Genomic DNA, 27,434 nt, shown 5'->3' on the forward strand with positions numbered 1-27,434 from the left:
GTAGGGAACCGTAAGAGTCCCTTATAGAGATGATTGAAAGTCACTGCGCAGGAAATCAACTTCTCATCCTGTACATAAACATGAGCCAATTCTACCATATCTGGGTCTCAGGGCAGTACACACAGTAAATTGTTAACCCCACCACCTGACCTAACCATTTATCTTCTCAGCATAGTTTTGGCAACTGCTGAGTAATGAAAGAAACATGGAATGCAGATAGTTCTGAAAAAAAAAAAAAAAAGGAAAAAAAAGGAAAAAACAACCCTCTGTTACAAACAGCCCTTTAAACAGCAAACAACGGGAGAGAACAAGAGAGAAATTGCATGATGCGACGGGAGGATCTGAAATGTGGTTAGTATAGAACAGAATTAACATCTCTGTAGAATAACAGACATAAGAAACATGGATTTTCAATCCTTCACACGTCCTCGTTATGCTAGCATTGTGCTAGCACTAATAAATTAATAAATCCCCTGGACCTTTGTGAGAAAAGATTTCCAAGTGTAAGCCATGTTTTTAATGCTGTATGTTACACATGAAGGTTGGCTGAAATAGGTTATTCTGCTTATAGAGTATTGTTCCCACATGAGGATTCAGGCTATGTACTCACAGCTGCTGCACTCCAACATGGACTCTCAGTTCCACTGAAATCAATAGCTGGCACAGCAGGGTACTGTTGTATGGTGTGTAAATAAATGGGTGTCATTGTGTCTCTTACTTTTTTTCCCCCCTTTTCAGATTTAGATTCCCTTTTTTTTCAGGGTTTCATCAGTGTGTGTTTGCAATGCAGGCAATAATAAGCAGAGCTGCTTAGGGAAAAAGAAGCTTTATCTTCCTTTTTTTCCCCCTTTTTTATACTTCCCCATAGGATTTTCAAATAAACAACAATTTCATTCATTATATTAATTATCTCCTAACAGTCTCAGTCAGGAAAAAACAAAACAGAAACCTATTTTGCACGTGTCAGTTTTATGACAAAAAGGAATTTGCAGTTGGGCAACTGTAGACAGCCATCTCAGATGCCAAGACGTAGAAGTGTTGTAATCATAGCGTCTTCATTTGTTACGATTTATCTTCCCTCCCCCGTGGGGTCTTGCACCTATAGTGGAAAATATATGGCAACAGGAGATGTAGGAGCTACAGCTCCACTGTTCCATAAACTGACTTTGAAGTTCTGTTTCATGCATTTTCCTTTTTATTCCTGCATCTGGTCATATAGAGTGGTTTACTTTTTTTGGCTGCAGACTAGGCAGATACAAAATGCAGATGTTGTTCTTCTGACTTAAGCTGCTATTTTAAACTTTTTGGCCATCAGCTGAAAATTTGAGGGCTCAGTTGTTTATTTGCTTATCATCAAAGTGGTTTTTGTCATATAATTCATATGCAAGTATTAGCTTTCTATGTGTACTTTCAGAGTTTGAGATTAACAGTATGGTCTTTTTTCTTTTCTCTCTTTTTTGAACTGGCATGCTCTTTTCATTAATAATATAGCAGAATATGTTATGCCTCAGAGACCTTTTATTTGCCAAAAAAACAAAACCAAACCAAACTCCAAAACCCTGTCACATTGTGCTGTAGTACTTTCCCTTTAAGAAAAGCATATCTCTCTCCAGATGCCTGCATCTCTTTGATACAGAAGGGTACACTAAGTTCCATCTATAAACAGAATCCACTAATTAAGAGTAATTGCTTAGGAGATTGGTACAGACTATTCAGAATCAGATGCATGTTCCTCTCAGATATCCATTAGCCCCTAATAAGATAATGCAGATGTGCCAGTCTGTTTCCTGTTTCCTTCTATTGTACCTTTATTGCCATATATGGACCAATGGGATGGGCTGAACAATAAGTGGATGTCCTTTTGCTCCCTGAACAGTTCTCAAAGGAATGTTTGTTATTAGATTGCTTTTTCTGTTTAGTTTCACATCACTATGCTAATAAAGGAAACATAACACTCCAAAGGCTTTTTTACTTCTGCCACTGTACCTAGTTTATTGTTTAATTAAATCTCTTTGTATAGGCAAGAAAACAAAATGCAACATCCCACGGTTGACAGTGACTTGTGAAAAGCTGAATCCGCTTCTTTTCCAAGTAAATTTTCCACTCATTTTTAGTAGTTTAAAACCAGCAGGGTGATCATGTTACTGTATCTGACTGATTTACACTCAACTCTTGCTAAATTTGCTGAGTTACTCACTACTACTCAATGCAGTGTCATCAGCTAGCATAATAGAGAGCATATGCATAATCAGGGATTTCAATATGAACTACAAACTGTACATTAAATGCGGTAAGTATTATTGGGACTATTGTATCTTGACTTGTTTTCAAAACAGCATTAAAATATGCCTCAAAATTGCCCAATAAATAAGGACTTGGTCAACTCTGTCCCTTGGGAAAACACGCAGTATCTTGTTGAGGGTTTTCATGCAAAATTTCTTTGGTACTGTTTTTGTTGCTGAGAAAGGAGCAACTTGCCTCTTCCAGCGCACTGGCCAGGCTGCCCTCACAGTCAAGAGGTTCCTGTTGTAGGATTCAGCCAAAGATTTAAGAGAGGAGGAGATTTTGGCGTTGGCAAGAAAACGGGAAGTGAACTTAGAAGAGACTTCCTCCATGACCCTGTAAACTTCAGGGATATCTACACACGGCTGGGCAGGCTCAGAGCAGCATATTAGCCAGGGCTGAGCTCTGCGCTGCAGCAGGCGGGGCTGCCTGCAGCACCAGGCACAGTGTGCCCAAGTGTCCACGTGTCCCTTCTGTGATTGGGATTTCATTCCTCTGTTGTAAAGGAAGAGTGGCACTGGTTCCATGTGAGAAGAGTGTCAGGGTAGTGAATTAAGCTTAAGGACTGCTAAGAAGTTTCAGTCACAGATATCTTAGAATGACTTGCAGATTTTCAAATGTTGCTGCAGGTGGAGCAAAACTCTCTGCTGATCTTTTCAGAAAGGAAAGGAAGAAAAACAAAAAAGGCAAAAATCCTGTTTTTCTTGTAATACAGCTTAATTCCCTGCTACGGACAGTGAGAACAGAGGAGTATGAATTAGTTTTGGGCCCCTCACAGCAAGAAAGACATTGAGGCCCTGGAACGTGTTCAGAGGAGGGCTACGAAGCTGGTTAAGGGTCTGGAGCACAGGCCTTATGAGGAGTGGCTGAGGGAACTGGGATTGTTCAGCCTGGAGAAGAGGAGGCTCAGGGGAGACCTTATAGCTCTCTATAACTTCCTGAAGGGAGGTTGTGGTGAGCTGGGGGTCGGCCTTTTCTCTCGTGTAGACAGTGATAGAACTAGAGGGAATGGTTTCAAGCTGCGACAGGGGAGGTTCAGGCTGGACATTAGGAAGTATTTCTTCTCAGAAAGGGTAGTCAGGCATTGGAATGCACTGCCCAGGGAGGTGGTAGAGTCACCAACCATGGGAGTGTTCAAGAAACGTTTGGATGTTGCGTTGAGGAATACGGTTTAGCTGGGAACTATTGGTAATGGTTGGACTAGATGATCTTCTAGGTCTTTTCCAGCCTGAAAAATTCTGTGATTCTGTGATTCTGTGAATGTGGTTAGCCTTCAAAGAAACTTTCCTGTATGATCCACTTGGCTATGGCAGGGGCTTTGGAACTAGATGATCTTAAAGATACCTTCCAACCCAAATTATTCTATGGTTCTGCGGTCCTTTTCCATGTGCTTTTTGTATGATGGACCTGACCATGTAGCTTTGCACTCATGAGCAGTCAGTTAGGACAAGAAGATGGAAGAGAACTTTCTAGTGTACTGAGTGCCTTAGTGACAGCCATTTTCTAAAAATCTTGCCAGATATGTGTAGGGAAGAAATTGATGCTTTGATTGCCTTGTGTGAATGGGTGTTTGATCACCACCAAGATGACCCTGCTTTCAGTTTTTCATGTTCCTTATTTTCTTCAGGCTCCTAGCACCCTGTTAGATATTCTCGTTAGCTCCCTCCTCAAGAGAATTGAAGGATGCCAGAGGAGAGCACGTTCAAGGTCCATGTGGGGTGGAAAGGATAGCATTGCTTCTGGGCAAGTGTCACTCCGTCTGCAGATCATGCATCCCTTCAGCTGGGAGTATTCACCAGAGCAAGTGACAACAAGGAAAGGCCTGCCAAAGATGGCGCTGATAGTGTCTAACAGTGCTCTGCGTTGTGGCTCATATTTAGCTGAGGAAAAGAAATGTTTTCACCCTGAATCCATCTACAGCCCAGACAGATGCTTGGTGTCAAATGATAGGATCTTTGTCAGTAAACCAAGAAGTGTGAGCATCTGAATCCAGTGATGTGAATAAAGGCTTTCTTTAGGATCTTCAGAGTTTTCTTGAGTGATGTTGAACTGGCATGAATGGATACAGCTGTTTCTTGGGCTTCCTGTAAGCAAGTTCTACTTTCTAGTGTGCACTACTGTGCAGCAATGGAGGTGATCGATCTGTAACTTCTTTTATCAGAGCCAGTGACTTGAAATCCCTTGGTAAGCTGAGAAGAACATTTGCTTCTTTGTAGGAATTGTGTTACTAGAATGTTGGCTTTTGTCCATGGTTTCCACATTGGCCATCGTATAGATGTTCAATCACAGGAACATTTGTAATATACTGCTGCTTGTAAGAAATACTATTCAGAGTCAAATGATGCACTGTGTAGAGTGTTGTGCCTTTTACTGTCTCCCCTCTCTGCCTTAACCTGAGAGAAGACCAAAGGAACAAGTTCTGAGGGTTGATGTCCTTCATGCCAATCTGCAGGAAGTTTCATGCCACAAAGGCTAAAAGGAAGGTGTCTTTTGAGTAAAGAGAAAACATTTTGTTTTCTTTTCTGGTAACTTGTAATTTCGGTACATATTTACACCTCACATGAAATAATAAGTATGTTACATAAATCTGTAGATTGATAAAGCAGAAAGTTAGCTGTTCTGTTCCACTCTGTGCTGTTAGCAAGTCATTTTGGCTGTTGAGACTCCCTCACAAGCAGTTCCTGGCTTCACCCACCTCTAGGCACATGGTGCTGGATATCAGGGTGACAGGCACAGCTTCCAGGAACTGCGTGCTGACGAGGTGTGTGTTGTTACAGTCTCATCCCTTCACATGTCTGTCTCCATTAACATTAAAGGTATTTTGTGCATAATTTACACTGTTATCAAATACTTACAACTACATTCCTGTTATCCCCAAGCAGACTGTACTCAGCACAAATTGCTTTCTGAAAACATGCACAGCTGGTAACCTTTCCTGGTATTCCTCACAGAGTAGAAACACTCCACTGCTCTGTGACAGGCAAACATATGCATTCGTGTTTTTTTTTCTCTTTTATTTTTTCCTTGCTCATTTGAATTCTTACTGACAAATGGCAGACTGAGTAGCAGCAGTGATAGTAAACACTGTGTTGTCACTGCTTCCCTCCCTTGGCACTGCTTTTGGTTGTGACCTTGACAAGTTGTTTCACCTCAGAGCCTTAATTTTTCCACTTCAGAATTGTCTTGCCTTTTCCTTTAGGTTATATTCTAAGAACTATGAATAAAATTGGCAGATAGGGGTTGAATGCTGCTGCTGTTCACTTACCATAGCAGATGTAAGGGTGTAACATGTTTTCTTACAAAACCACCTTTCATCGTCTCTGGACTGCCTTGGTTTGGGGTAGCAGGTTTGCCTTATGGCACCTACTGCCATCCTCCAGCAGCATGTGTTGGGACAGCCCGGTGGCTCCTGCTGTAGGAAAGTGCTCAGGAGACAAGAGCTGCACTCACTGACTTCTGGCTGGAGCAGTGCACAAAGAAATAACCGAGCAGTGGTCTCACTATGGAATGGTTACAGCATTTCCACCAGCTCCCCATGCCACCAGCAGAACTTACTAGAGTTGCACAATCAGATTGTTTCTGAAAAGAGCCAGCGTCTGCAGTATGTGAAGCTAAACTGGGAACAAGTTTCACCATTTGATATTTGGATTCTTCTTGCAGAGCAGAATCAGGAAAAGGAAAAACAAGAGCAAAAATACCCACAACATCCAGAATGTGTGCTGGTGGATCTGTTTTGGCAGCTTTTGGCATGTTTACTTTACCTGGGTAGTTAGCCTGCTTTCTAAAACTGTTTTCCTTGGTACCCTAAGTTGCAAGAAAAGAGGAGCAGTAGCCTGTGAAACACAGGGTTATTAATTTTGCCTCGTAAACATAACTGGTGGAAGAAAAGCACTAAAATAAATTACCCATTAAATGGGAGGGTAGTGTAAATAGCTTCATGGCGCACCACCACTGATTAGATGATATAGCTTATGAACAGTTGGTTCAGTCTTTGGAGGAAGTAGAGGACAGAAACCACTGACACATGGAATGGGGAGGTAAGGCTGTGAAGGGGCTATGAAAAGCATTAAGAACAGGAGACACTGATGGAAAGTTCTATTTTATTTATTTATTTGGTAATAGAAGAAATCTACTCCCCTAAAATAAAGAGCAAGTGATCACTGAGATCTCTTTAGTGGTGATAAGACAATCTAACTGTCTTTCGTGAGAACAACCATTGGTAAACCAATTAGTGTTTTAACAACCTGATACCAAATCACCCAGATCACTCACACCCTGTGTGAGAGCTGAGACCTGACTCTGAATCAGAGCACAAAGCTTCCTCAGTGTAATTCATTGTGTAACTGGGAAACTGAAAGCTTTCATATACATGAGAGGTTTTTTAGAAGCTGTTCTTTCTCCTCTAGTATCAATATTTCAGGCATTTATTTATGCATAAGTTTTAAAACTGGCTGCTTCCAAAACAAGACTGTATCTGTCCAGAAATTGCTTCTGATGTAAAATACTGGATAGAGAAATCAAGTTAATGGATGTTCTGCTATTAGCTTCAATGAAATAAGAATTTTACCCGCAGGTAACCATAAAGCTGATCTTATAGGACACTAACAAATAGGTAATTGTAAATAAGTATTTGTAGTAGCAGAGTTTGAGGTAAGAGAGTTTTCTGTTCCTAAATATGTAAAATGCATCTTATCATCAGTATTTTGTTTTCTTCTTCCTACAGATTCTATCATCATGCATCTGTAGAGAGCAACTGTCCTCACAGAAAAACATTTGAATAAACAACTGAACTGTTGTCTGAGACACGAACTAAGACAACTATCTGTCCACAGTCTTCAGAGAAGGAATGTCTGGAAAAGAGAACAGTAGGAAGCAGCAATGAAATATAGGACGGGACTGATCTAGTGAATTACCTCCTCATCATCACACAGTCCAGCTCAAGCCACACCTGCTGGCTTGACAGCCCTGTCCATTCACAGGTTCAAGTATCTGCTTGCTGACCTGGAGTGATGCAACATATTATTTATACACTGTGAGCTATTAACATGACAACCAGCAGCCGCACATGTCCAGTGCCGGCAGTGAATGGACATATGACTCACTACCCAGCAGCTCCATACCCGTTACTTTTTCCTCCAGTCATCGGTGGGCTGTCGCTGCCTTCCCTTCATGGACTCCAGAGTCACCCACCAACAAGCGGATGCAGCACCCCATCACCTGCAAGTAAGTGCTCAGTATTATAGCTTTTATTGACCACTTTTCCTTTAGCGAAGGCCAATCTAGTTCATTCTGCCCACGTTTCATTTATTTTGTTTGGGCAAAGAGGGTTCATTTCTCCTGAAATATCATTTTCACTTAATCTTGTTTTTGTAGAAGTAAACATGCAACTATATGACATACCAGAGCACTGGAAACCGAGGGTGATAACACTTACTATGGATTTTGACATATATTAGCACCTTGGCTGCAGAAACTCGTGTTTATGGAAAGTCCACACAATTAGCCATTGCGTATTGATTAACAATGATTCCTCAGTACAGAATTCCCTTCTGTGGCACTGTAATTATTACCGCTTATGTTTTTGTTTAGTTAATAACTACCCTCCTGGACAGCTTGTGAAGAACTGTTCTTGTGAAGCTTGTTGGGTGGCAGCCCAACAGACAGCCAGCAGCTGCAGCCTGCTCATGGCCATAGAGTTAATACTTCAATCTATTTCAGTGCACCATTCTCACATTTGCAGCACTGTTGAGTGTGTGGCAAGGTTTTTTTGTTTGGTTCTTTTTTGTAGTTTTTGTTTAACCACTTTGATTCTTGCTTGGACTAAGTTTTATTTATCTTTAAGTGGCTCCAAACACAGTTGTCCCAGTTATATAAACTCTTTGATTAACATCACATAGACAAGATACTTTTCTAGAGATCTTTGCGATGAATGACTGAATGGTGAGGAAACCTAGAGTGCAAACAGCTTTGCAGGTCAGTTGTGAAGATGTTTGTCTAAATACATTACTGTGATTGCTCAAAAAGGTCTTGAACAGCAAATTTGCAGAACTGCACTTTCTACTAAAGGTGAAAGAGACTTGTAGCTGTAGTCCAAATACACCTTTCAGTAGAAAGCACACAAACCGAGAGCTCCAAACATGAATAGGAAACCACAGTGAAGAAAAAGCGTTTGAAGAGTAGAGTGGTGGGGTTTTGTGCTGTCTAATGCTAATTCTAGCTTTGTGTCTCACATACACATAGCTGAAAACTGAGCAGTCTTGACTAAAGTCTTTTGTAGCTTTTTTTTTCCAGCTGATGCAGGCAATTTTCATGCATTCACATGTGGGAATAGGTGTAATCTGGTCTGGCCTTTATTTGCCCTGTTTTATTGTGCCAAGTATATTTTTTATTGGAGGTGAAAAACAAAACATATTGAGATACGAGGTCTACAAATAACTGACTTTCCAATCATTCCAGACATTATCTTAGTTACTTTTCAAAATACTATAATATGAATTTGTCTCCTGGTTTTACTAGAACATTCACCTTTCTCAGAAGTAACATTTGGTATGAACAGAAACCTTTATTTGAGGTGCATTTGTAAATGCCGAGTGTTTATGATCAAATATGCTGGGTTTTCTTTTCCGTCAGTTCTTCGTGTGGAATTAAGACTGAGTGGCAGGTAGGTTACTAATGAGAAATAAAACAGTTAGTGTTCAGACTTTGAAAAAAAAAGTCATATTAAGTCTGAATTTCTGTGGTTATGCAAAATAAGAGGCTAATTCTGAAGTCTTGGGGTCTGTATCTTTGTCTGCCGATTGTAGCATCTTCAGGGCATTGCTTTTGCAGAGGTGCTTTGCAGCACTGATTTGCAGCCCTGACTGAGCATGAAAGTCTGGCAGCTGGAGTGCTTAATTTGAGGCAACATGTTTGTATCTATGAGCTAAAAATTTGTGATACTGGGAAGGGTGACTTGAATTAGAATTTCATCTCAGCCCCCTGCAGGATGACCTTTCTGTCTGTGTTACTCTATTTGCTTTACCTTTGGCAATGACAGTCTCTTTCGTCTCTAAACCTGTAGACTTCTGATTTTAACATTTAGGGTTGATACGACTAGAACTACAGAGGCTCATTATATGAACTTAGAAGCGAGAAAGTTGAGCTTTGGGTTATAGTTTGGTCATTTTTGTTGTTCTTTTTTTTTCATTGTGGACATGTTGAGAGTGATTTTGTCATTTTGCAATGAAGCCACTTCATAGTCAGAGGTCAGTGTGATTGAACTTATACTGGATAGTGGGAAAATACAGCTCTTGCTTGAAAAGATAGAAAAAATCAGAATTTGTCCAAACACACACACTGTATATGCTTTAAGCTGTTGTACTTTTTATCTTTCATACTCTTTCCATTCATGCTAAATCCAACAGAAATGATTTTATGTGCTAGGAATGCTATAAAGTTCTCTCTAATATTTTTTAAAACAATGCAGCTTAACAGTTCTTTTATGTTACAGTCATTTAAACCTTCATATAATTATTCCGTTCTATTTTAGTCTGTCTTTATTTCAGACTTGGTTATATCAGAAGGTTATCTTAGTCTGCATTTGGATTAGCTACCTCCAGTCTTACTGAACAGAAAGCAACATTTTAGATGTGTTAATTTTGTGAGCACTGGTAACTTAGAGGAAGAGTTTGAGACAGTGATTTAGTTTCATTGATGTTAATAATGGTGTTGCTTCTGTGACCTATGACATGACTTCTGTTTTTATACCGAGATACATAGTGCAAAATACTTAATAATTAGAGGGTTGGTCACAGTGCTAAAGAGGTCATAAGATGAAAAAATGTCACTTTTATGCATACATGAACTGTGCATTAGCACTGAATGAGTAAAAGGAGACCACGGTCGAGATCGTTACTTCTGTAAGTCCAATTGATTTACCTAGCAGTGTGCTTGCCCCATACAGCACAAAGCTGATGTTTTAACTACTGAGATCAGATGGCACTCAGGCTTCTGCACTTGCAGTAATAATGAAGAATCTCTTGTGTATTAAAAATAAATAAAACAATAATAATTAGCAAAGATTGCATGGGAGGATTATTACGTAGCTTACATCTAGAAATGCTGTTTTCTGCTTCAGTGAGTGGATTGTGTAATGCTCAGGCCTGATTCCTTTAAAAACCCCTGCAGGTATTGTCTGGGGATATTCTCTCTAGAGCTGAATCGAAGCCTGGCAAAAAGGAAAGATGAAGGCGAGGCCTTTCTGTGCTTTCTGGACGATGCCACAGCCTGTCCTGTTTAGATTGCTGCTGGACTCCAGGAACTGCACTCCACGGGCTTTGCATGGCTTGCAACAGGAAAATGACAAAACAGTGAAATTCTTGGGGGAGGGGGAATAGATAAATTTTTTTCAAGGGTTGTAGCACAATATCTTATTAAAGTAAAAGCTGCTCTACTGAGGTTCACGTGGGTGGATGTCATGTTGACACGCACAGGCAGTTCTCTGTTGTTCCTGGAAGAAGTGCCCCCTCCTGCCATCATGAGACCGAGCACTGGTAATGCTGTTGCCAATATCAGCTTAGGAAGAGCTTACCTTCTTCATAAAACATGTTGTGGGTGTAAGCACAACTTTGAATCTCCAGGAACAGAGTAAGTATACAAAAATAAAATAAAATTAAAAAAAAAAAAAAAAGAAATCCCTTAAAAAAGACTCTCACCAAGTGAAGGACCACCCAAAATTTGAGAAGGAAGGTATATAGAAGCTGTGAAAATGGGTGCGGTCTATCTCCTCATTTGAGAACCAAGAGAATGCTGTCTCGTGTTATGACTAGTGGGGCCACAGAGCATGCAGCAGTGTTGAAATTTTGCAGGTGAATCACAGTATACGGAAGATGGAACTTTTCTGTCCATTCGTACAGTGTCTTTTCAGAACTGTTGCTGTAATGTTCCAAAGAGATCAGATTGTGCTGGTTTAACCCAGCTGAAGACTACCACAGGCCAAAGCAGTTTTGGAGCTACGGGGAAGACTTGGATTTGGGAGGAAATTAGTTGCTCACTCAGACACCTATCTGTCTCAGCGTGAGCTTGAACGCCAGCCTACATTCAGCCTGCTTAAAGCCAATGGGTGTGAGTTGGAGGCCTTGGCATGGGGAGGAAAAAGACTAATCTGAGCTAATACTGTGATTTACATAATTCCCAAGAGTGTCCTGAATGAAATTAAAGTAGAGCCTGGACAGCAAAAACTGTGGGAGCCACTAAATAATAAAACACCTTGGCTGGCAATTTTTCCCTTTCTGCTTGGATTGAGCATCCTGCTTCCTGCATCCTGCCTGCCCTGGGTGATGCTTATAGCCCGTGGCATTCAGTGGGAGCAAGCCTTGGTCCTCAGGCTGCAAGTGGGAGCCTTTGAGACCTCTGTATTCTGCCATCATTTATTGCCAGGGGAAAATAGGAGTAGCTTGGTAAGGGGGCAGAGAAGGGCGGTGAGTGTAGTACAAGAATGTCCTGGAATTTATATAAACTGAGTAAGATTGCTTCATCCAGATAGTATTAAAAAATGATTAAAAAACAAACAAACAAAAAAAACCTGAAAGCATTATTTAGTGGGCTGATGGGATGTCAAGAAAAAAAAAATCAGCACTAAGGTCACTTGTATTTTAGATGATCTTTCTGTACTTTGCAGCCTAGGGTGCTTTAAAAGTGCATTGTAAAGAATAAAGGGCTTTTTGTTCTGTTTTATCTAAGTATTTTACGTATGTGTGTAGGTATGTGTGGAAAGTAAGGTCACCTCAGAATCCGGAAGAGGTAGACGAAGAACTAACAATGGCATTACTTTTTGGATAATGCTTTGTAAATAATAATTCTTACATGTACATTTCTTGTGTATATTTAATAGCCAGTATTTCATCTGAGGCGTGTCAGACATACTCAGGCTAGACAGATTGTGGTTTTAAGCATTGTTTTTCCTTCCATTACTGTTGGTTCTTTACCATGTGAACTCCAACTTAGAGATTGTTTGTTGTTTTTGTTTTTTTTTCCTTGGGAAATGGATTTTTCACTGGTATCGTTAAAAGTCCAGTCAAATCCAGTGTTGTTGGTGTAGTATTCGAGGATATTTTTGCCAGCCCCACCCGTTGTAGGAATTCATTTGCTTTTCCAGTTCTGTTGTTAATCATTATATTGACACAGAAAGTCCTCCCAAAAGCGCTCTTTGGCAGATTGCATTAAATATGAATAGCAGATATTCATTACGATGTGTTGCCCCCAAGAGAACTCTAAACTATCTGCACTACTCATGAACAGGCAAATACACTAATTCTCCAGCTATTCAAATTATTTTCAAATAGTTTACTGTCTCTCTAATAAAAACAAGAATGTCTCTGTTTCCCTTAATTGCTCAGAAGGTCAAGGACTCCCACATCTCACTTTACTTCACCAAATGGGGAACATTTCAGTTGGAGGTTGGAGTATGGTTAAGACATGATGGATTTTCTTCATTAGGCATAGTTACGGAGGCAAGTGCTGTTTGTAATGGACTTAAAAATAAGAAAGAGTACTCTTTTAAACTCTGAAATAATACTTGAATTAGAAAAAATACACAAATTAACTTTTTAAAGAACTTCTCTTTCTTGATTACATCACTGAGCTTTTTGAAGTCTTCTAAGTTTTATGTGGCTGTCCCTTTTTTTTCCATTTCCCCTTCCTAGTCCTGTCTCTTTATTGAAGCTTGCTGCATAGTCATTTACACATCTGCAATTAACAGGTTGACTTTAAAGGCTTCTTTACTTGTTCAGTACATGTGTTGCACATCTTTATTGAAAAGAGAGAACATGTGTTTGCATTCTGAGAGAGGGAGATAAACAGAATATGAATATCAGATTTCTTTGCTACAGCCAGGGTTGCCTCATGCTGGCAAATCTGAGGAGAAATGTCCAGATGATCCCCTGCAGATATCATTCATGATCTTAGAAACCGTCATTGCTTTTCAGATCTTCAGTTTATTTTATTGCTGTTTTTTTGTTTTTCTTCTGGTTAGTCGCTTTCTGTAGCACAAAAGCATCCACGCTTCTTTGGTCAATAAGGCTATATTACATTGTCGTTTTCTGATTGCAGTTAATCTGAAATTATCAAAATTTAATTCTATTTGTCAAGTGTGTTAGAACTTCTTTCTGTAGTCCTGCCGCTTTCAGAAGTGAATGGGAGCACTGCTGGACTTGGACAGTGGATAACTCATTCTGTAATGCTGCCCTGTCTAGGTGAATCCTCAGCACTGTGTGGATGCCCTCTTCTTTGAGTTTTAATAGGCAGTGTGCACATCTGAAATAAATCAGTTCTGGGTGTGTAAAGGCAGGAATTTGCTTCTTGGGAGGAAACTGAATTTCGAGGTTGTCTACCTCCCTACACTCATACAGGGAGCGGATCATGTAACTCTGGCATGTGCTTCGTAATTGCTCTGTGCATCTCTTGTAGATTTGCTGCGGTCTGAAAGAGCCTAGCATTTGGAAGTTGAATAGGACCTGTCAGAGAAATGCTCCTTCCCTTATTATGGGCCCCGGAGCAAGGAAATTCCCCAGCAAAATGCTGTCTTACCAAAGGTTGGAAATATGTTTCTGTGGAGTATTGCTAATGACCTTTTTCCTTTGCTGTTGCCCAACAAAAATAACACCCAGTCCCTCCCGGGGCTGGGGAACTAGTGAGGAGCAGCAAAGGGCTAGTTCCAGTCCTCACAGCTTGGGCGCGCTGGGGACCATGCTGTTGCATAGTGGGGCCTACTCCCTCTCTCCTGTCTCACATGGGATTTACACCCTCCACCCATGACTGCATGTCCATTGTGGACTCGTACATATGAAATGCGTGGTTGATCTCTCAGAAGGAGTGTAATGGCAAACTTGAGGTTTGGTAACAGCTGGAAGTTTGAAGAGTGTGTGTTGCATTTCCAGTCCAAATTGATAGGTGTGATTTTCTGAAACTGTTTATCATGTGGTAGTTTGCAATGTTAACAGTGAAGATAAGGTCACTTTTTGTCAGGTTTCTGTTCGGAGGTGTATGTTTATCAATGACAGTTTAAGAAAATTTAGTCTTATTATTTTAATTATGTGGAGGGCTTCCATGCAGTTATATTGCTGTGCCCAAAAGACATGTCACTGTGGACTATTTTTAAATCACTTTTTTTAGTGCTAGCCTTGCTATGGTTATTCCTCCTTTACTCATTTTTGGGTTGCTATTTCATGTTATGCTTTTAGCAGCATTTAATTGCAAAGATTTACTTAAGGGCAGTTTTCCATCAGGAGAGACATTTTTTTCTACGTCTAGAGTTTCTTTTCTTTTTTGTCTGTGCAGGGAATACTGGGAACAACTTGTTTTATGTAGATCTTTCAGCAGTATCAATGACACCATGTTTCCCATTTAAAATGATAAATACCCACCATATCTGTTGAATCCTGAAAGAGTAGGGAATCCTTTTTCCCTTCCTTTGTCCTTCAGCACACTGTTTCCTTTCTTACTGCCCAGAATAGGCCTACATCAGTAATATTCATAAATGATTTACAAAAGTAATTCCTGTGTAATAGCTTGGGACGTCAAGATTTTATGATGCTGCCAGATGTGCTATCAAACAAAATTATCTGGTTCAAAAAACTTGTGATAAATCTAGTCAGAGCAAATTCCCCAAGGCAAACTCACCCTCTACAAAAGTAACTATGTCTCATAAAATTGTTAGGTTCTCCTTTACCACATGTTTGAAATCAGACTTAGAGCAAAAGTTTTATTCATGTGCAGAATTGCAATTGGGATAAACCAACAAACAGGAAAGACTGGCCATAGCAGAAAACTCCTTTCCTTTCAAAACACTATACACGTTCAGAGGAAATGTCAGAGTAAATATGAGAAATATTCAGAAAACTCAAAGGAACATCTCTAAGATACTCAACTATTTCATCTGGGTAATGCATTTTTAGAAAGTGGCCATACCCTAAGTATAATAGGCTAGATATTTTCAATGGCTGGCCTGCTTGCCACTCCTCCGGGTTTGTAGCTGTGTCTGAGCACCTTGATGTAGTGCATTGAGCAACATATCTCATGTCTAACATGTGCGTGTTCTTTGATATGCTCCTTTAGGGGGACTGTGCTGTCAATGGGGAACACATTTTGGTGAGGAGTTTGTGTTTTGAAAGAGGGGGTGTGTTGGTTGCAGTCCTGGCACTTGTGCTCTATAAGTGTAGGTACTGCTGGAGAAAGCTTGCCAAATAAATGTGCCTTTGGCTTTCACAGTCTCATTCGTAGTGGCGCTTGCTTCTCAGGAGAGCCTCCAAAGAAGTCCAGCCACTTGTGAGGAGGAACTGAAAGTCCCAGCTGAGAGTTTTTACAGGAGAAGAACTGAGTTCAGGTGATGAAATTACGACTGGTAGGGAGGAAGAACTTTGTTCAGTACTTCAGGGAGAAGGTGGATCTGAAGCACTTATTTTATTCCATGGCTTTGGGAAGTATGCTCCAGCACCTGGAATTAGTTTGAGATGTTTATGGACTCCATGTGCAGCCTGCTGCTACATAACATGTTTGCTTACAGTTTAAATTTAGATAGAAAGCAATTAATGTATGCAAACAATAGGAGTGAACCTCCAGGTAGAGTTTGTTTGCTCTTCTTCAGTGCTGAAGATCAGTCAGGTATAGATTTGACTTCAGCATTAGCTTTTCTCAGTTACATATGTTTAAATCTGGCCTAGAATTTGCACTCATGCTCATGCTGACTTTTTAAGAGAAGTCTGAACTGCAAGAAATACAGACACAACATGTTTCAAACTACCGCATCATATTTTCCACTGTGTATTTGGAAGTAAGGGGAAGGATGTCCTGTAAAAACCCTACAAACTCCAGGGGAGGAAGGTGATGTCCTGCCATCCGGTCTGCACCACCCACAGATGCTACCACAAGGTTCTCCACAAGAACTGGCTCCACTGTATTAACCTCTGCAGCTTTATTTGTGGGAGAAAAGGCTTGGCTCTCTTTGATTGAAGACTGAAAGTACCTGAGATAAAAGAATCACAGAATCACAGAATCTTTTGGAGTTGGAAGGGACCTTAAAGGTCATCTAATAGAACTCACCTGCAATGAACATGGATACTTACAGCTAGATCAGGTTGCTCAGAGCCTCACTTCAGCCAGGGAAGTAGCTTCCACCATCTCTCTGAGCAACCTGTTCCACTGCCTCACCCCCCTTATTGTGAAAAACTTCCTTATATCAAACAGTTTGAAACTATTTTCCATTGTCCTCTCACAACAGATTCTGACAAAGAGTCTGTCCTTTCTTATAGCCTCCCTTTAGATACTGAAAGGACACTCTCGGGTCTCCCTGGAGCTTTCTCTTGTCCAGACTGAACAACCCCAGCTCCCTCAGCCTGTCCTCGTAGGGAAGGTCTTCCATCACTTGGATCATTTTTGTGGCTTTTTTCTGGAAGTGTTCCAACAGGTCCACATCTCTACTGTACTGAGGACTCCATGTATGGATACAGTACTCCAGGTGAGGCCTCACCAGTGCAGAGTAGAAGGGCAGATCACCTCCCTTTAACTTGCTGGCCACGCTTCTTTTGATGCAGCCCAGGATACAGTTGACCTTCTGGGCTGTGAGGGCATGTTACTGGCTCATGTCTAGTTTGCCATCCACCAGTACTCCCCAAGTTCTTTTCAGTGAGGCTGTGCTCTATCCTTACACTCCCCAGCTTTTTCTGATAGTAGGAGTTGCCTTGACTGATGTGCAGGACCTTGCTCCTGGATTTGTTAAACCTCATGAGGTTCACCTGGGCCCACTGCTTGAGCCTGTCTAGATCAAGTGCTGCCCTGTCACAGTCAGTAGAAAACACTGTGCAGTTTCCTGTGTAGTGTGATTTCATTTGGGTACCACTAGCAGAGCTAGAGGGAATCTCTGCTGTTTCTGTGCTTACTCCATTCTCTATGCTTGTTTCTTCCAACCACTAAGCAGTACGTGCTTGCTTGTAATGATCCTGCAGAGAGATGCACAGTTGTCTGCTGTCCTGAAACAAGACCATATTGTCTTTTATTGTAAATCTACAGTCTTTGAAAGAATTCACCTGCATCCCAACATTACCTAAAAGCTATCGGTGAAGACATTTGGTGGGAAATTGAACTGTATCATGTAAACAAATCTGTTTATTATATATTGCTTTCACATAGCAATTCAAGGATCAAGAGTTGTGTTTGAGAAATTAAGTCCTGTGAGAATCATTACAAGTACAGAAATAGTGATGTCATTGCAAAATTAACTAGCTATAAACCCACGAGGTGACATATCAATTCATAAAGGGAATAGCAAAACATAATGCAGGGCACATCTGCTGCTCCGATTCATGCACAACTATAAGCCTATTGGTATCTGCAGACCACTTGAAATTGAACATCTGTTAGAAGCACTTGAAAAAGCAGCATGAGAAGCTGTACACCTTGCAAAGCATTTTGCTGTTGGTAACATCATCATTTTGATTGCATATTCTTGCAGAAACTGTTTTAAGTCCCCTTCTAGATCTTCCTGGCATTGTTTCTTAAATAGCGACAGCATGAGTAATTGTAAAAATAACACGGACTTTTCTAAGGACTTTCCTAACATTTTTATTACTTTTTATTTATTATACTGCTGCAATACACAAACTGCTAGAGAGTTTCCAAACAAAGAGGGAGATACGATCTCCGTTCCAAGTAGTTTGGAATAAAAAAAATAAGACAGACGCACAAAGAGTAAGGGAAAAGGATGCGACTTCTGAGCCAAATGACTGAGGTGAAAGAAGGCTCACATCCTAGAATGCAAATCTGGTCTTGGTGCTTTTTAAAGAAATGATTGAATGCTTAAAACCAGGGCAGACTCTGGAGGCTGACGTGATTTTTGTAAAGAGCAAGAGTAAGATGCCGCAACTTGCTTCACAAAGCCCGCATGGGCAGTCGGTGATCGATTAAGTATTGTAATTGAACTGCAATTGAACTGTGTCCTCTTAACTCTTAACTAAGCCAGTCAGTTTGACAGTATGTTTCCCCTAGCTGCACGGTCTAGCAGAGTCCACCTAATTGGCAATTTTCTTCTGTTTAACAAAAACAGAAATATAGCTAAACCACAAAGAAAAAGATTTCGCTATTGATTAACAGTGGTTGGTTTTGCTAAGTAATCTGACAGACATTTGGAACACATCAACCGTCTCATACCGCTGTAGCCAAACATCTTGGAGCACGATTTGCTCTCCTCCACTTTTATTACTTGCAGAAGAAGCAAGCTCTGCCAGGATGTTATTTGAAGGGATGTCTGCCATTTTAATATGTAGTTGCTTGGACAAAACTTGCTGGAAACATACTGCAGTGTCTTTGATTTTGCAAAAAGGTAACTGTGTTTGTTTACAGTAAAAAATGTGAATCGTTGCTAGATTTGGGAAAGTAAATTAAAATATATGGCAAGAGTCACAAAAAATGCACCACTTTGTTGAACTCCACAAGTACTGCAATGTTATATGGGAAATACCCTGGTTTCACCTTTTTTTCAATAACCAAATAATTTTTAACTTGCTGTCCAAGACACAGCTGAAGTGTTCTATAGCAAAGGTAAAAGTCTAAATGGAGCACTCCATCGACAGTGCAAGTATAGAAAAAGTCACTCCTAATGTCAGTTTAAAATGGGCTTCTGCCAAACCTCTGTCAAAATTGTGAAGCACTCCATAGATGTGTTGTTACGTTTCTAACAGTGATGAAAATATACAGCGGACAACCCCAAATTTGCAAAGGTCATCAGTTGTACAGAGGAAGACTATTTGCACTTAGAAGTGTGAGATAAGTGCATTTCTTTTCTCTTTAAGTTGTCACTTACTCAACTTTTTTCTGGGCTGTGATACTTTTTTAAATGCCCAGAAGTCTGCATTGCTGTAATCCCAATGTGAAAGCAAGGAAAAGATGAGAAACGCATGTCCCTGCTAAGTAGATGCTTTCTTTTGGAACAGAACATTTAAGAAGGTCTAAACAATGTTGTTAAAACTGTTCTCCCGAAGTTCTGCTTGTGCAGTGACTCCCTGATATTAGTGTCTCTGTACTCATGTCTGGTTAGATTCTGTGAACACATCTTGGGGTCTAGCAGGTTTCTTCTTTTTGGAAGAAAAATGTACTTTGCAGACAGATCTCTTGTTTGAGGAGGGCAAAGAGCTATACCATAATAATAAACAAGGAATTCAGTATCCAAGGTCTGTTTCTTATTCAGGTCTAAGTCCATCTGTCCCCCCGAGTCTGTCTTTTTAAATTATTTCTGTGCTGTTTCTCTGCTTCCCTCCAAAACAGAAGCCTACATACAACTGTATGTAAAATTGCAGAAGATAACTCTGCTCCCTCTTTCAGTACTAGAGGAATTGCTTCATGATTATCTTCAATACAGAAGGACAGCACCTTCAGTAAGGTGATGTCTTTGACGAGAGGGATGCAGATCCTTCTCTAGGATGGTAAGGGTTGTTCTTGATAGTCAGCAGAAGGAGTGGTCAGGCAGGGAAAGAGTCTGAGTCTTGATGATTGCGCAGGAAGTAGCTTTTGCCTGCATGTAAAAGAGCTTGTAAATGTGTGAGCTGGTTACTGAATTATCTCTTAAGTTATACGAGATGGCACAAACTGAAGCCGTCAGAGAACTGATTGTCCTCCAGGGGCAGCAGGGAACAAGGTACAACCAGACTTGCTGAGTCACATCACCTTTAATGAGTTTCTGATCAGAAGGTTGATGGTGAGCACATGTGGCGATCAGAGAAAAATGCTGATCCTTGTCAACTGTCTGATGGTTCCTAAAGTGGGGAACCATTGATGTAGCATATATCTCTGAGGTCAGGGAGACTTGTGTCCATGCATTTGTGCCTGGGACACTATCCTGTTAGAAGAAGTATGAAGAATGGTTTCTGTCAGAACAAAGTGCCTTTTTTTTCTTAGGAAGGACTACTTCTCCTTATCTTTTTCCCCAGAATGCTTATCTTACCTGACCTCATTTCAGAATATCTTGTACTGTACAAGGCACAATTATGGTTTTGATCAAAACTGTGTAGTACAATATTTATCTTAGGATGAACACGGATTTCACGAGTTTAGAACTAAACAAAGGGCAAACTTCTTCCTGAGCCCAGTAATCTCTTTAAACAAAATTATTCCCCATATCATTTGTAAGCACTTGGACACTTGTAGCAATGCATGCATGCGCAGAGAGTGAAGAAAACCCCACTGCTGTGCTGGATTGCTCTTCCTGTGAGCATCACTGGCTGCAGAGCAACTGGGGCTGCAGCAAACCAGGTCCATCCTGTGGATGTCCACCATGGGTCTCTTCAGAACAACCTTTGACTGGCCACATGTGATATTTTGTTTGTGTGTGTGCTTGTTCAAATGTGTTTTTATTATTTTCTAAAACACGGAGCTTGCTCAGCTGGTTAGAAGCATGCACTTTTTTTTCCCAATTTTCTGAGCCTGTTTTTTGTTGGAGCACAGGCACCAGGAGAGCAGGGGAAAGGGGTGAAGGAAAGCAGTCAATGCCTCTAGGAGGATTGCTGGTATTTCTGAGGGACAGAGGGAACAGACTTCACCTGTGGCATAAATTTGTTATAGATTCCCTTTAAGATCAGGAAATGAGTACAGTCAGCGCTTCATAATTAACTGTGAGCGGAAAATCTCTGGAGATGGCTAAAACAGATTTGTCCACTTACAGAAGAAACGCCATGACTTAACAGGTGTATAGTGCCTGTAATATGCTACTTAGGAGTTCTTCAGGCTCTGCTGCAAACAAAATATTATCCGACTATAATAACATTGTGAACCCAAAGACCTTAACTGGTTTCATTATCAAGTGAGCGCCTTAGGGGAAATACACAGATGGAAAGACATTCCTTTCAGTTGGTATAATGCTCCTGTGCCAGAGAATTTATGACCAGAATGTAGTTGGCCCCTACATGGGCGCGTTGTGGAGGAAATGCATGAATCCATTCTGGTCTTTTTTTTTTTCTTTTCTGTTTTTTTCCAGCTTCCTTAAGGGCTGAGTTTTCACTGCCAGCCCCAGGCTCTGGGACAGCATAGCCGCTTCCTTTGTGTGGGCTGTGCTATTCCCTTCTTGCTGCATTGGTCGTGCAGAGCATGCTGCCTTCTGACCCCTCTACCCTGATGAGTAGGCTCATGCCACTCTCCAAGGCATTATGATGCTCGTCTGGCATAATCTTGTTCATATAAATTCATTTATCTCAGCATGTCTTGGAGGTTAAACAAAGCTGGGAGACTGATGAGAATTAGTCTTCTAAAACAGTGCTTTTCTTTGCTGGTGCAAATGGAACTGGGTAAAAGATGGGAACTGGAAAGATCAGATCTCTGTTCTCAACCTGTTTGTTAACTGGCTGAAGATAGCATCTACGAGGCTCTGTAGCTCAGGCAGTCTGAAAGGTTACACATGAAGAAAAAGATCGGATATATTAACTCATCATTTAGATAGCTGGGATGGCTGTACTCACTCTGATTCATTAAATATCCTGTGGTTTCTCAATTACAGTTGTCAGGAGAAAGTTATGAAAGCCAGTATTTTTTATTTTTTTTCCTGAATTTATGAGCAGATAAGCTTATGTTCCCCAGAGAGTCTGGGCTGTCCATCATGGATGGTTGTTATTGAGGAGAACTTGGGAGCCGAACCTGCGGAGCGCATTCAGCAGTTGTCTAAAATACCGCTGTTTCTCAGAACTGAGTAAATCCATGAATTTGGAGATTGCAAGCAGGATATCCGATATTTTTTTGTGTGCATGCATGGACCCTTGGTCAAGAAGTACCCCAAAGTTACTGAAAAGAAAACTAAATAATAATGAATTTGTGGTTCAGTTGTAAACGCTAATGGTTTTGCAAGAGACTCAAGGAGTTCTTCTGTTAACCAAACTGGCTTGTTTGTTCCTTGTTTATGCATCAATTTACCATCTCTCTGAACATCATATATGGCTTAACAGTGAATAGTTCACAAATCTGCCCTCTTATCAGTGATGCTGATCACTGTGCAGAGATCTTTTCAATTTTCATACAGATCAAATAGCTCTGTTTTTCAGAAAAGGCCAGAAAAAAAACCTCACTAGAATCTTTCCTTTCTGGCAAAACTACCTGGTTTGTTGTTGTTGTTGTTGTTGTTCTTGTTGTTGTTGTTGTTGTTTTTCTGAGTCTGGTTCATAGAAACAGCTGAATGAAACTGATTTTACTGAAGTTACTGACTAAAAGTAAAGGGCCAACTTCTTCCCCCAGCTTCATCTTCCTTGGAACAGACATTTGACGTGGAATACTTGGGTCAATATTTTTATCATAGCTGCAAGCTACCGAACAGCCTCCTAGCATGGCTGCTGCAGGCAAGCATAAAGATAAGTGACCTCGGCAGCCCTCTCTGCAGCAGCTTCTCCTAGTCTGAAGATGTTTTGCGCAGGTGTAAAAATGCGATGCCAAAGTAATTCGTGATATTAGCACACTGTATGATGTATCCTGTAATTAACAGCACTCACCTGTGTGTTGGTGTTTCTCTGACCATGCTATCCTTTATGCTGTGTGTATCTGAGGATCTAATCCATCTCAGCCTTGGACACCCCGAGCTGCAAATGAAGTCAGAGAGCTGCAGGCGCACAGCTCCTGGCAGGATTATGCACCCAGTGAGCTATTGCTCTCATTATGTTGCACTGTAATATATCATCAGTGCAAAACATCATCCTAATGATGCATTAGTGTAATACATCATCAGGGGAGTCCCACCAGTAATGTATTACTCAAAGTATGGTGCTACTCAGTAAGAAAATCATCTTGCAGTCCTTGTGTTGTTTCAAAACAGCATCAGCAAAGGCAAAACATGTTGGTAAAGATGGATGTGGCTTACTGGTTTCATAACTATGTAACGGAGGTACCTTCTGTACACTCTGACTTTGTGATTGTATTTTTAAGGATGTGTATTTGGCCTGTCTTTGGTTGCATTACTGTTTGAAAGTAGCAGGAATTGATTCTTTAGATTGATGGCCGGGGGGCTTGAATAGAAAGTTGTAAATCTCTCCTCCAGAGTGCCTGTCACATAATTCTTGGTGATGGTGGAAGGGATCTTATGAAAACGTGGTGCCAAAATTTGCAGTTTTAAGGATTTTTCCATTGTCATTGTGATGCACCTTCAGGTTTCAGTCACATGCACTGAGATAAATATGTTTAAAAAACACTCTCTCAAAAATTAAGCCTTCCCATTTTCCTTATCAACCCATTGATTTTATTTGGTCTGCAAGATCCAATGGCAAACAGTCCTTCCCCCAGGAGCTGTCTCAAGTGCAGGATTTACTTCAGCGTGCAAGGGAATTGGATGAATTTGCTCATGCCTTTGAATCATGGTAGTGATACTGCAGGATACTCAGCACAGGTTGTGTCAGTTCCAGTCACTACCACATGGAATCACAGAATCACAGAATCACAGAATGACCCGGGTTGGAAGGGACCTCAAGGATCATGTAGTTCCAACCCCCCTGCCTAGCAGGGCCACCAAACATACACCTTTACTAGATCAGCTTGCCCAGGGCCCCGTCCAACCTGGCCTTGAACACCTCCAAGGACGGGGCATCCACAACCTCCCTGGGCAGCCTGTTCCAGGACCTAACCACTCTCCTAGTAAAGAACTTCCCCCTAACATCCAACCTAAATCTTCCCTCTTTTAACTTAAAACCATTTCCCCTAGTCCTGCTATTATCAGCCCTTTCGAAGAGTTTGCTCCCCTCCTGGGAGTAAGTTCCCTTCAGGTATTGAAAGGCTGCAATGAGGTCACCCCGCAACCTTATCTTCTCCAGGCTGAACAAACCCAACTCAACCCAAAAAAAGTGGTCCAAGGCATTTATCACAAGGAACATGCTACTTCGTAGGACACTCAGTGAAACAACAGTATGGTTGGAGTGAGAATTAGCTATGAAGTAGAGATTTCCAAAACATGACTTTGTATGTGGCTTGTGTTTTCTGGAGTAGTTTTAAGTGCATCCTTCTCACAGGTGCAAGACAAGTAGACTGTAAGGTTAGAGCCTGAGTGTCACTGTATTCTCAAGTATGCATTGTTGGATAAGCGGATCCCTTTAGGGACCCTATTTTTATTGCTGCAAAGCTGCACACACACTGTTGTAAGCAGCAACAACAGAACCCAACAAAACCTCCCCAGTCACAGGAAAACCTCAGCAAAAGCAAAGAACATTTCTTGAGAAGGTCAAGCAAAATTTGGCCTCCCTTTGCTTTTTTTCTTGTTCTCTTGTATTACCGTGTAACTTCTGGACTGAGTAGTATGATTGCAGCCCTCTCAGGATTTGGGCATCAAGCTTTATTTTATTTTATTTTATTTTATTTTATTTTATTTTATTTTATTTTATTTTATTTTATTTTATTTTATTTTATTTTATTTTATTTTTTTATTTATTTTATTTTTTCCCTCTGTAAATCTCTTCTAAGGTCTTTACCAAATGCTTCTGCCTGCATACCTATGTCAGTGAGGTATGACTACAACACTGTATTCACATGAGCACCTAGTGAGCCTCTGTTATTGCAGCAAAATGGTGGGGTTTGCTCCTATAGCTTGTTTCATTCATTCATGATGTTTTTACTGTACTGATCCAAAGCATGCACGTGTTGGTATAACACTAGGAGCACTTTGCTGGCGTCATTATTCTTTTACTGGTTAAGTGCTCTATGGGCTTATTTAGGCAGCAAAAGCAGTACCCCAAGCCAAAAGAACTCCAGTTGTAACTTTCTTGAAGCCTTATTTGGGCAAAATATGAATGGCTCTAAAAGACAGTAACTAATTTATTTCTTTAAGTGGTGTTAGGTTAAGATCATCATCACAAATCACACCGTCCTTAATGTTAGAGTCCCTGTTAGTGCTGTAACACAAATCTGCTCTTTATAAAGCTTTCTTGGAGCTCCCAGAGGTCCCGGCTCACTCTCCAGGAGAACAAGGCGCTTGCTGTCCCAGCATAGGCTCCCCATGGTAAGGAACGGGCAGCTGGATGAAGAAGACTGCCTGTGTGTCTGTAGAAGCAAGAAGTCTGGTTGCTCTCTCCCTGGTGCCAGCAAGATGGCTGCGTGAAAATTTGGCTTTAAACTAAAACAAAGACCGGACTTGCTGTGTGCAAGAAATAAGCATAATTCGATAAAACTAATGGCTATTTGTCAAGAAAACAGGAGGTAGAAGGCACTGTTGACTTAATGAGTTGATCGTGACGCTGTTCAAAGCTACTCTGAAATCAGGATTTCTCTCCCAGCCTACCTGAATTCAACCCTAACACATCTTTTTCAGCAACAAAAATAACGAAGTTGATAATGTGATTTGGCTGCTGCTTTGTTTTCTACCTTAGAAGTAGCTGTTCAGCTCATGCATTAGATGATTCTTATTCCAGAAACACTGCCCTTCCCTATGTGCACAGGTAGTACAGTGAATCAGGCATTGCTGCAAGAACTGTTTGCAAAGTGAAGTCTTTCTGGCAAATCCTGCCAGCTGATTGCATTGTTGTGGATGACAGGTTATTACGTTAATAGATTATTAAACTGTGCGTACTCACTTTAACCTTCTGTGAACTTTGTTCTTGTGTTTTAGAAGGAATTAACTACATCCAAATTACTGCTGAGCAGTCAGTCAGCGGTGTGTGAGTGTTTTCCGCCTTACCAGCGTGTCCTGCCGCACTGTGCTGTGCTTTGTTCTTTCACCAGGTTGCACTGTGACTCAGACACAGATGTGACATGTCAGAAACAATGTGATGTGATATGTCCAACAAAAAATACCAGTTAAGAGTTACGTGGATAGTTTCAGTGCACTCTGTTCATGGATTATTCGCTGCCCATTCATGTGCTGATAAAGGGTCCGATAGTTTTCAGCATGCTAGCTGGTAAATGAAGGGGAAAAAAAAAAAAGCCAAAAAGCAAAGCAAGAATAAGAAACACCCTCCTCCTCCAAACTCACTTTGGTGCCTTCAGCTCTTGAGCTGTACTCTGTGGTTCCAGCTGGTGGTATTTGGAATCTGTAAGTTAACTAGAAGAAGAAATTTCTGCAGCTTGCAATGTAGATATTCTGGGGGAAAAATAAAAAACACCATTGCCCCAGGGGAGGGATGATATTTGAGCAGATTTATAGTGCTCTGAGTGTGCATATGAATGAGATGATGGCCGTCAGTGCAGCTCACTGCTGTGGGGAGCTGTCAGCTTTGCTCTAGTGTAGGGAGATCCAGGGAATGAAGCGGTGGAATTGAAGGGAAAATAAAGACGCCATTGGTTTTGCAGTGTGTTTTAAAAAATCCTCAAGTACTCGAAAACAGACTCTCTTTTCCTCTGGAGAGGAAGGGAAGGAAGGAATATTCTATGTAGACAAGCAACACTGATCATAATCTGCTAACCTGGAGGAGGATCTCTATGCACGTGGCAAAGGGAGCACCAAAGCCCTGTCTACCTGTTGGGTTTCCATAGAACCCACCTGAGCAGAGCTTAGAGGATCCTGGCTTTTCTGTTCTGGCCAAAGAGTGTTTGCAAGTGTGGCTTGTTCTGATGCATGTGGGAACATTGGTGTGGCATGGGACAGCAGAAGCATGCTGACTGTCTCAGCTAGGCCCGAACAAGGGATGCATGCTTATCTCATCCTGCTCAGTGTGCTGCAATAGGTTGCTGCCCCTCAGCTGACGTGTAGTTCCCTGCCAGTTTTGCATTGTCCCCTTGGAAGCAGGCAGGTTCACCGGATGTGCCACTGTGCCAGCTGCAGTCACACGTGGTCCCAGGCAGCAGCAAACCTCCCCATGCAGTGTGGGACTGCACTGCTGCCTTGCTTCCTGAGCGGTATATTTACAACCTGCTTATTAATTACCTTCAGAAGGACTGCATTTTCTTTGTAGACACTCCAGGGAATATAAAGCTTGTTGGCCAGCATTTTTAAAAATGGCTTTTGTATCTGTTCCTTTCAATTCTTCAGTCTTTCCCAGCTTGAATAAGTCTCTATACCTTGCTAATTGCAACACGTTTTCTGTACCCCTTGAATGGTAGGCAGCACATTTTTAACCTTGCCTTCCACAGACATTTGGTATCATGTGATGCACACGTTGAGGAACAGTTTTGTGTTGCTAAACTCTGTCATTCAAAAGCCCTTCTGTTTTTTAAATATTTGTCAGAGCAGTCTGCTG

At 41.1% G+C, this 27,434-nt stretch overlaps 1 protein-coding gene across 7 annotated transcripts in view; it reads left to right on the top strand.

Annotated features, from left to right (window-relative positions):
- Positions 1-27,434, top strand: part of RARB (retinoic acid receptor beta) — a 317,775-nt gene that overhangs the window by 121,098 nt on the left and 169,243 nt on the right. For 5 of the 7 annotated variants that reach the window (XM_072327968.1, XM_072327970.1, XM_072327969.1 and 2 more), the window contains one exon: positions 7,007-7,506. The exons of the other annotated variants lie outside the window; for them this stretch is intronic. In XM_072327968.1, coding sequence (XP_072184069.1) covers positions 7,329-7,506 — 178 coding nt within the window. In that variant the 5' untranslated portion in view covers positions 7,007-7,328. The remainder of the gene's footprint in view (positions 1-7,006; positions 7,507-27,434) is intronic. 7 annotated transcript variants of the gene reach the window in all.

Source organism: Excalfactoria chinensis, chromosome 2 (genome assembly GCF_039878825.1).
Source record: "Excalfactoria chinensis isolate bCotChi1 chromosome 2, bCotChi1.hap2, whole genome shotgun sequence".
In the NCBI taxonomy this organism is placed as follows: Eukaryota; Metazoa; Chordata; class Aves; order Galliformes; family Phasianidae; genus Excalfactoria; species Excalfactoria chinensis.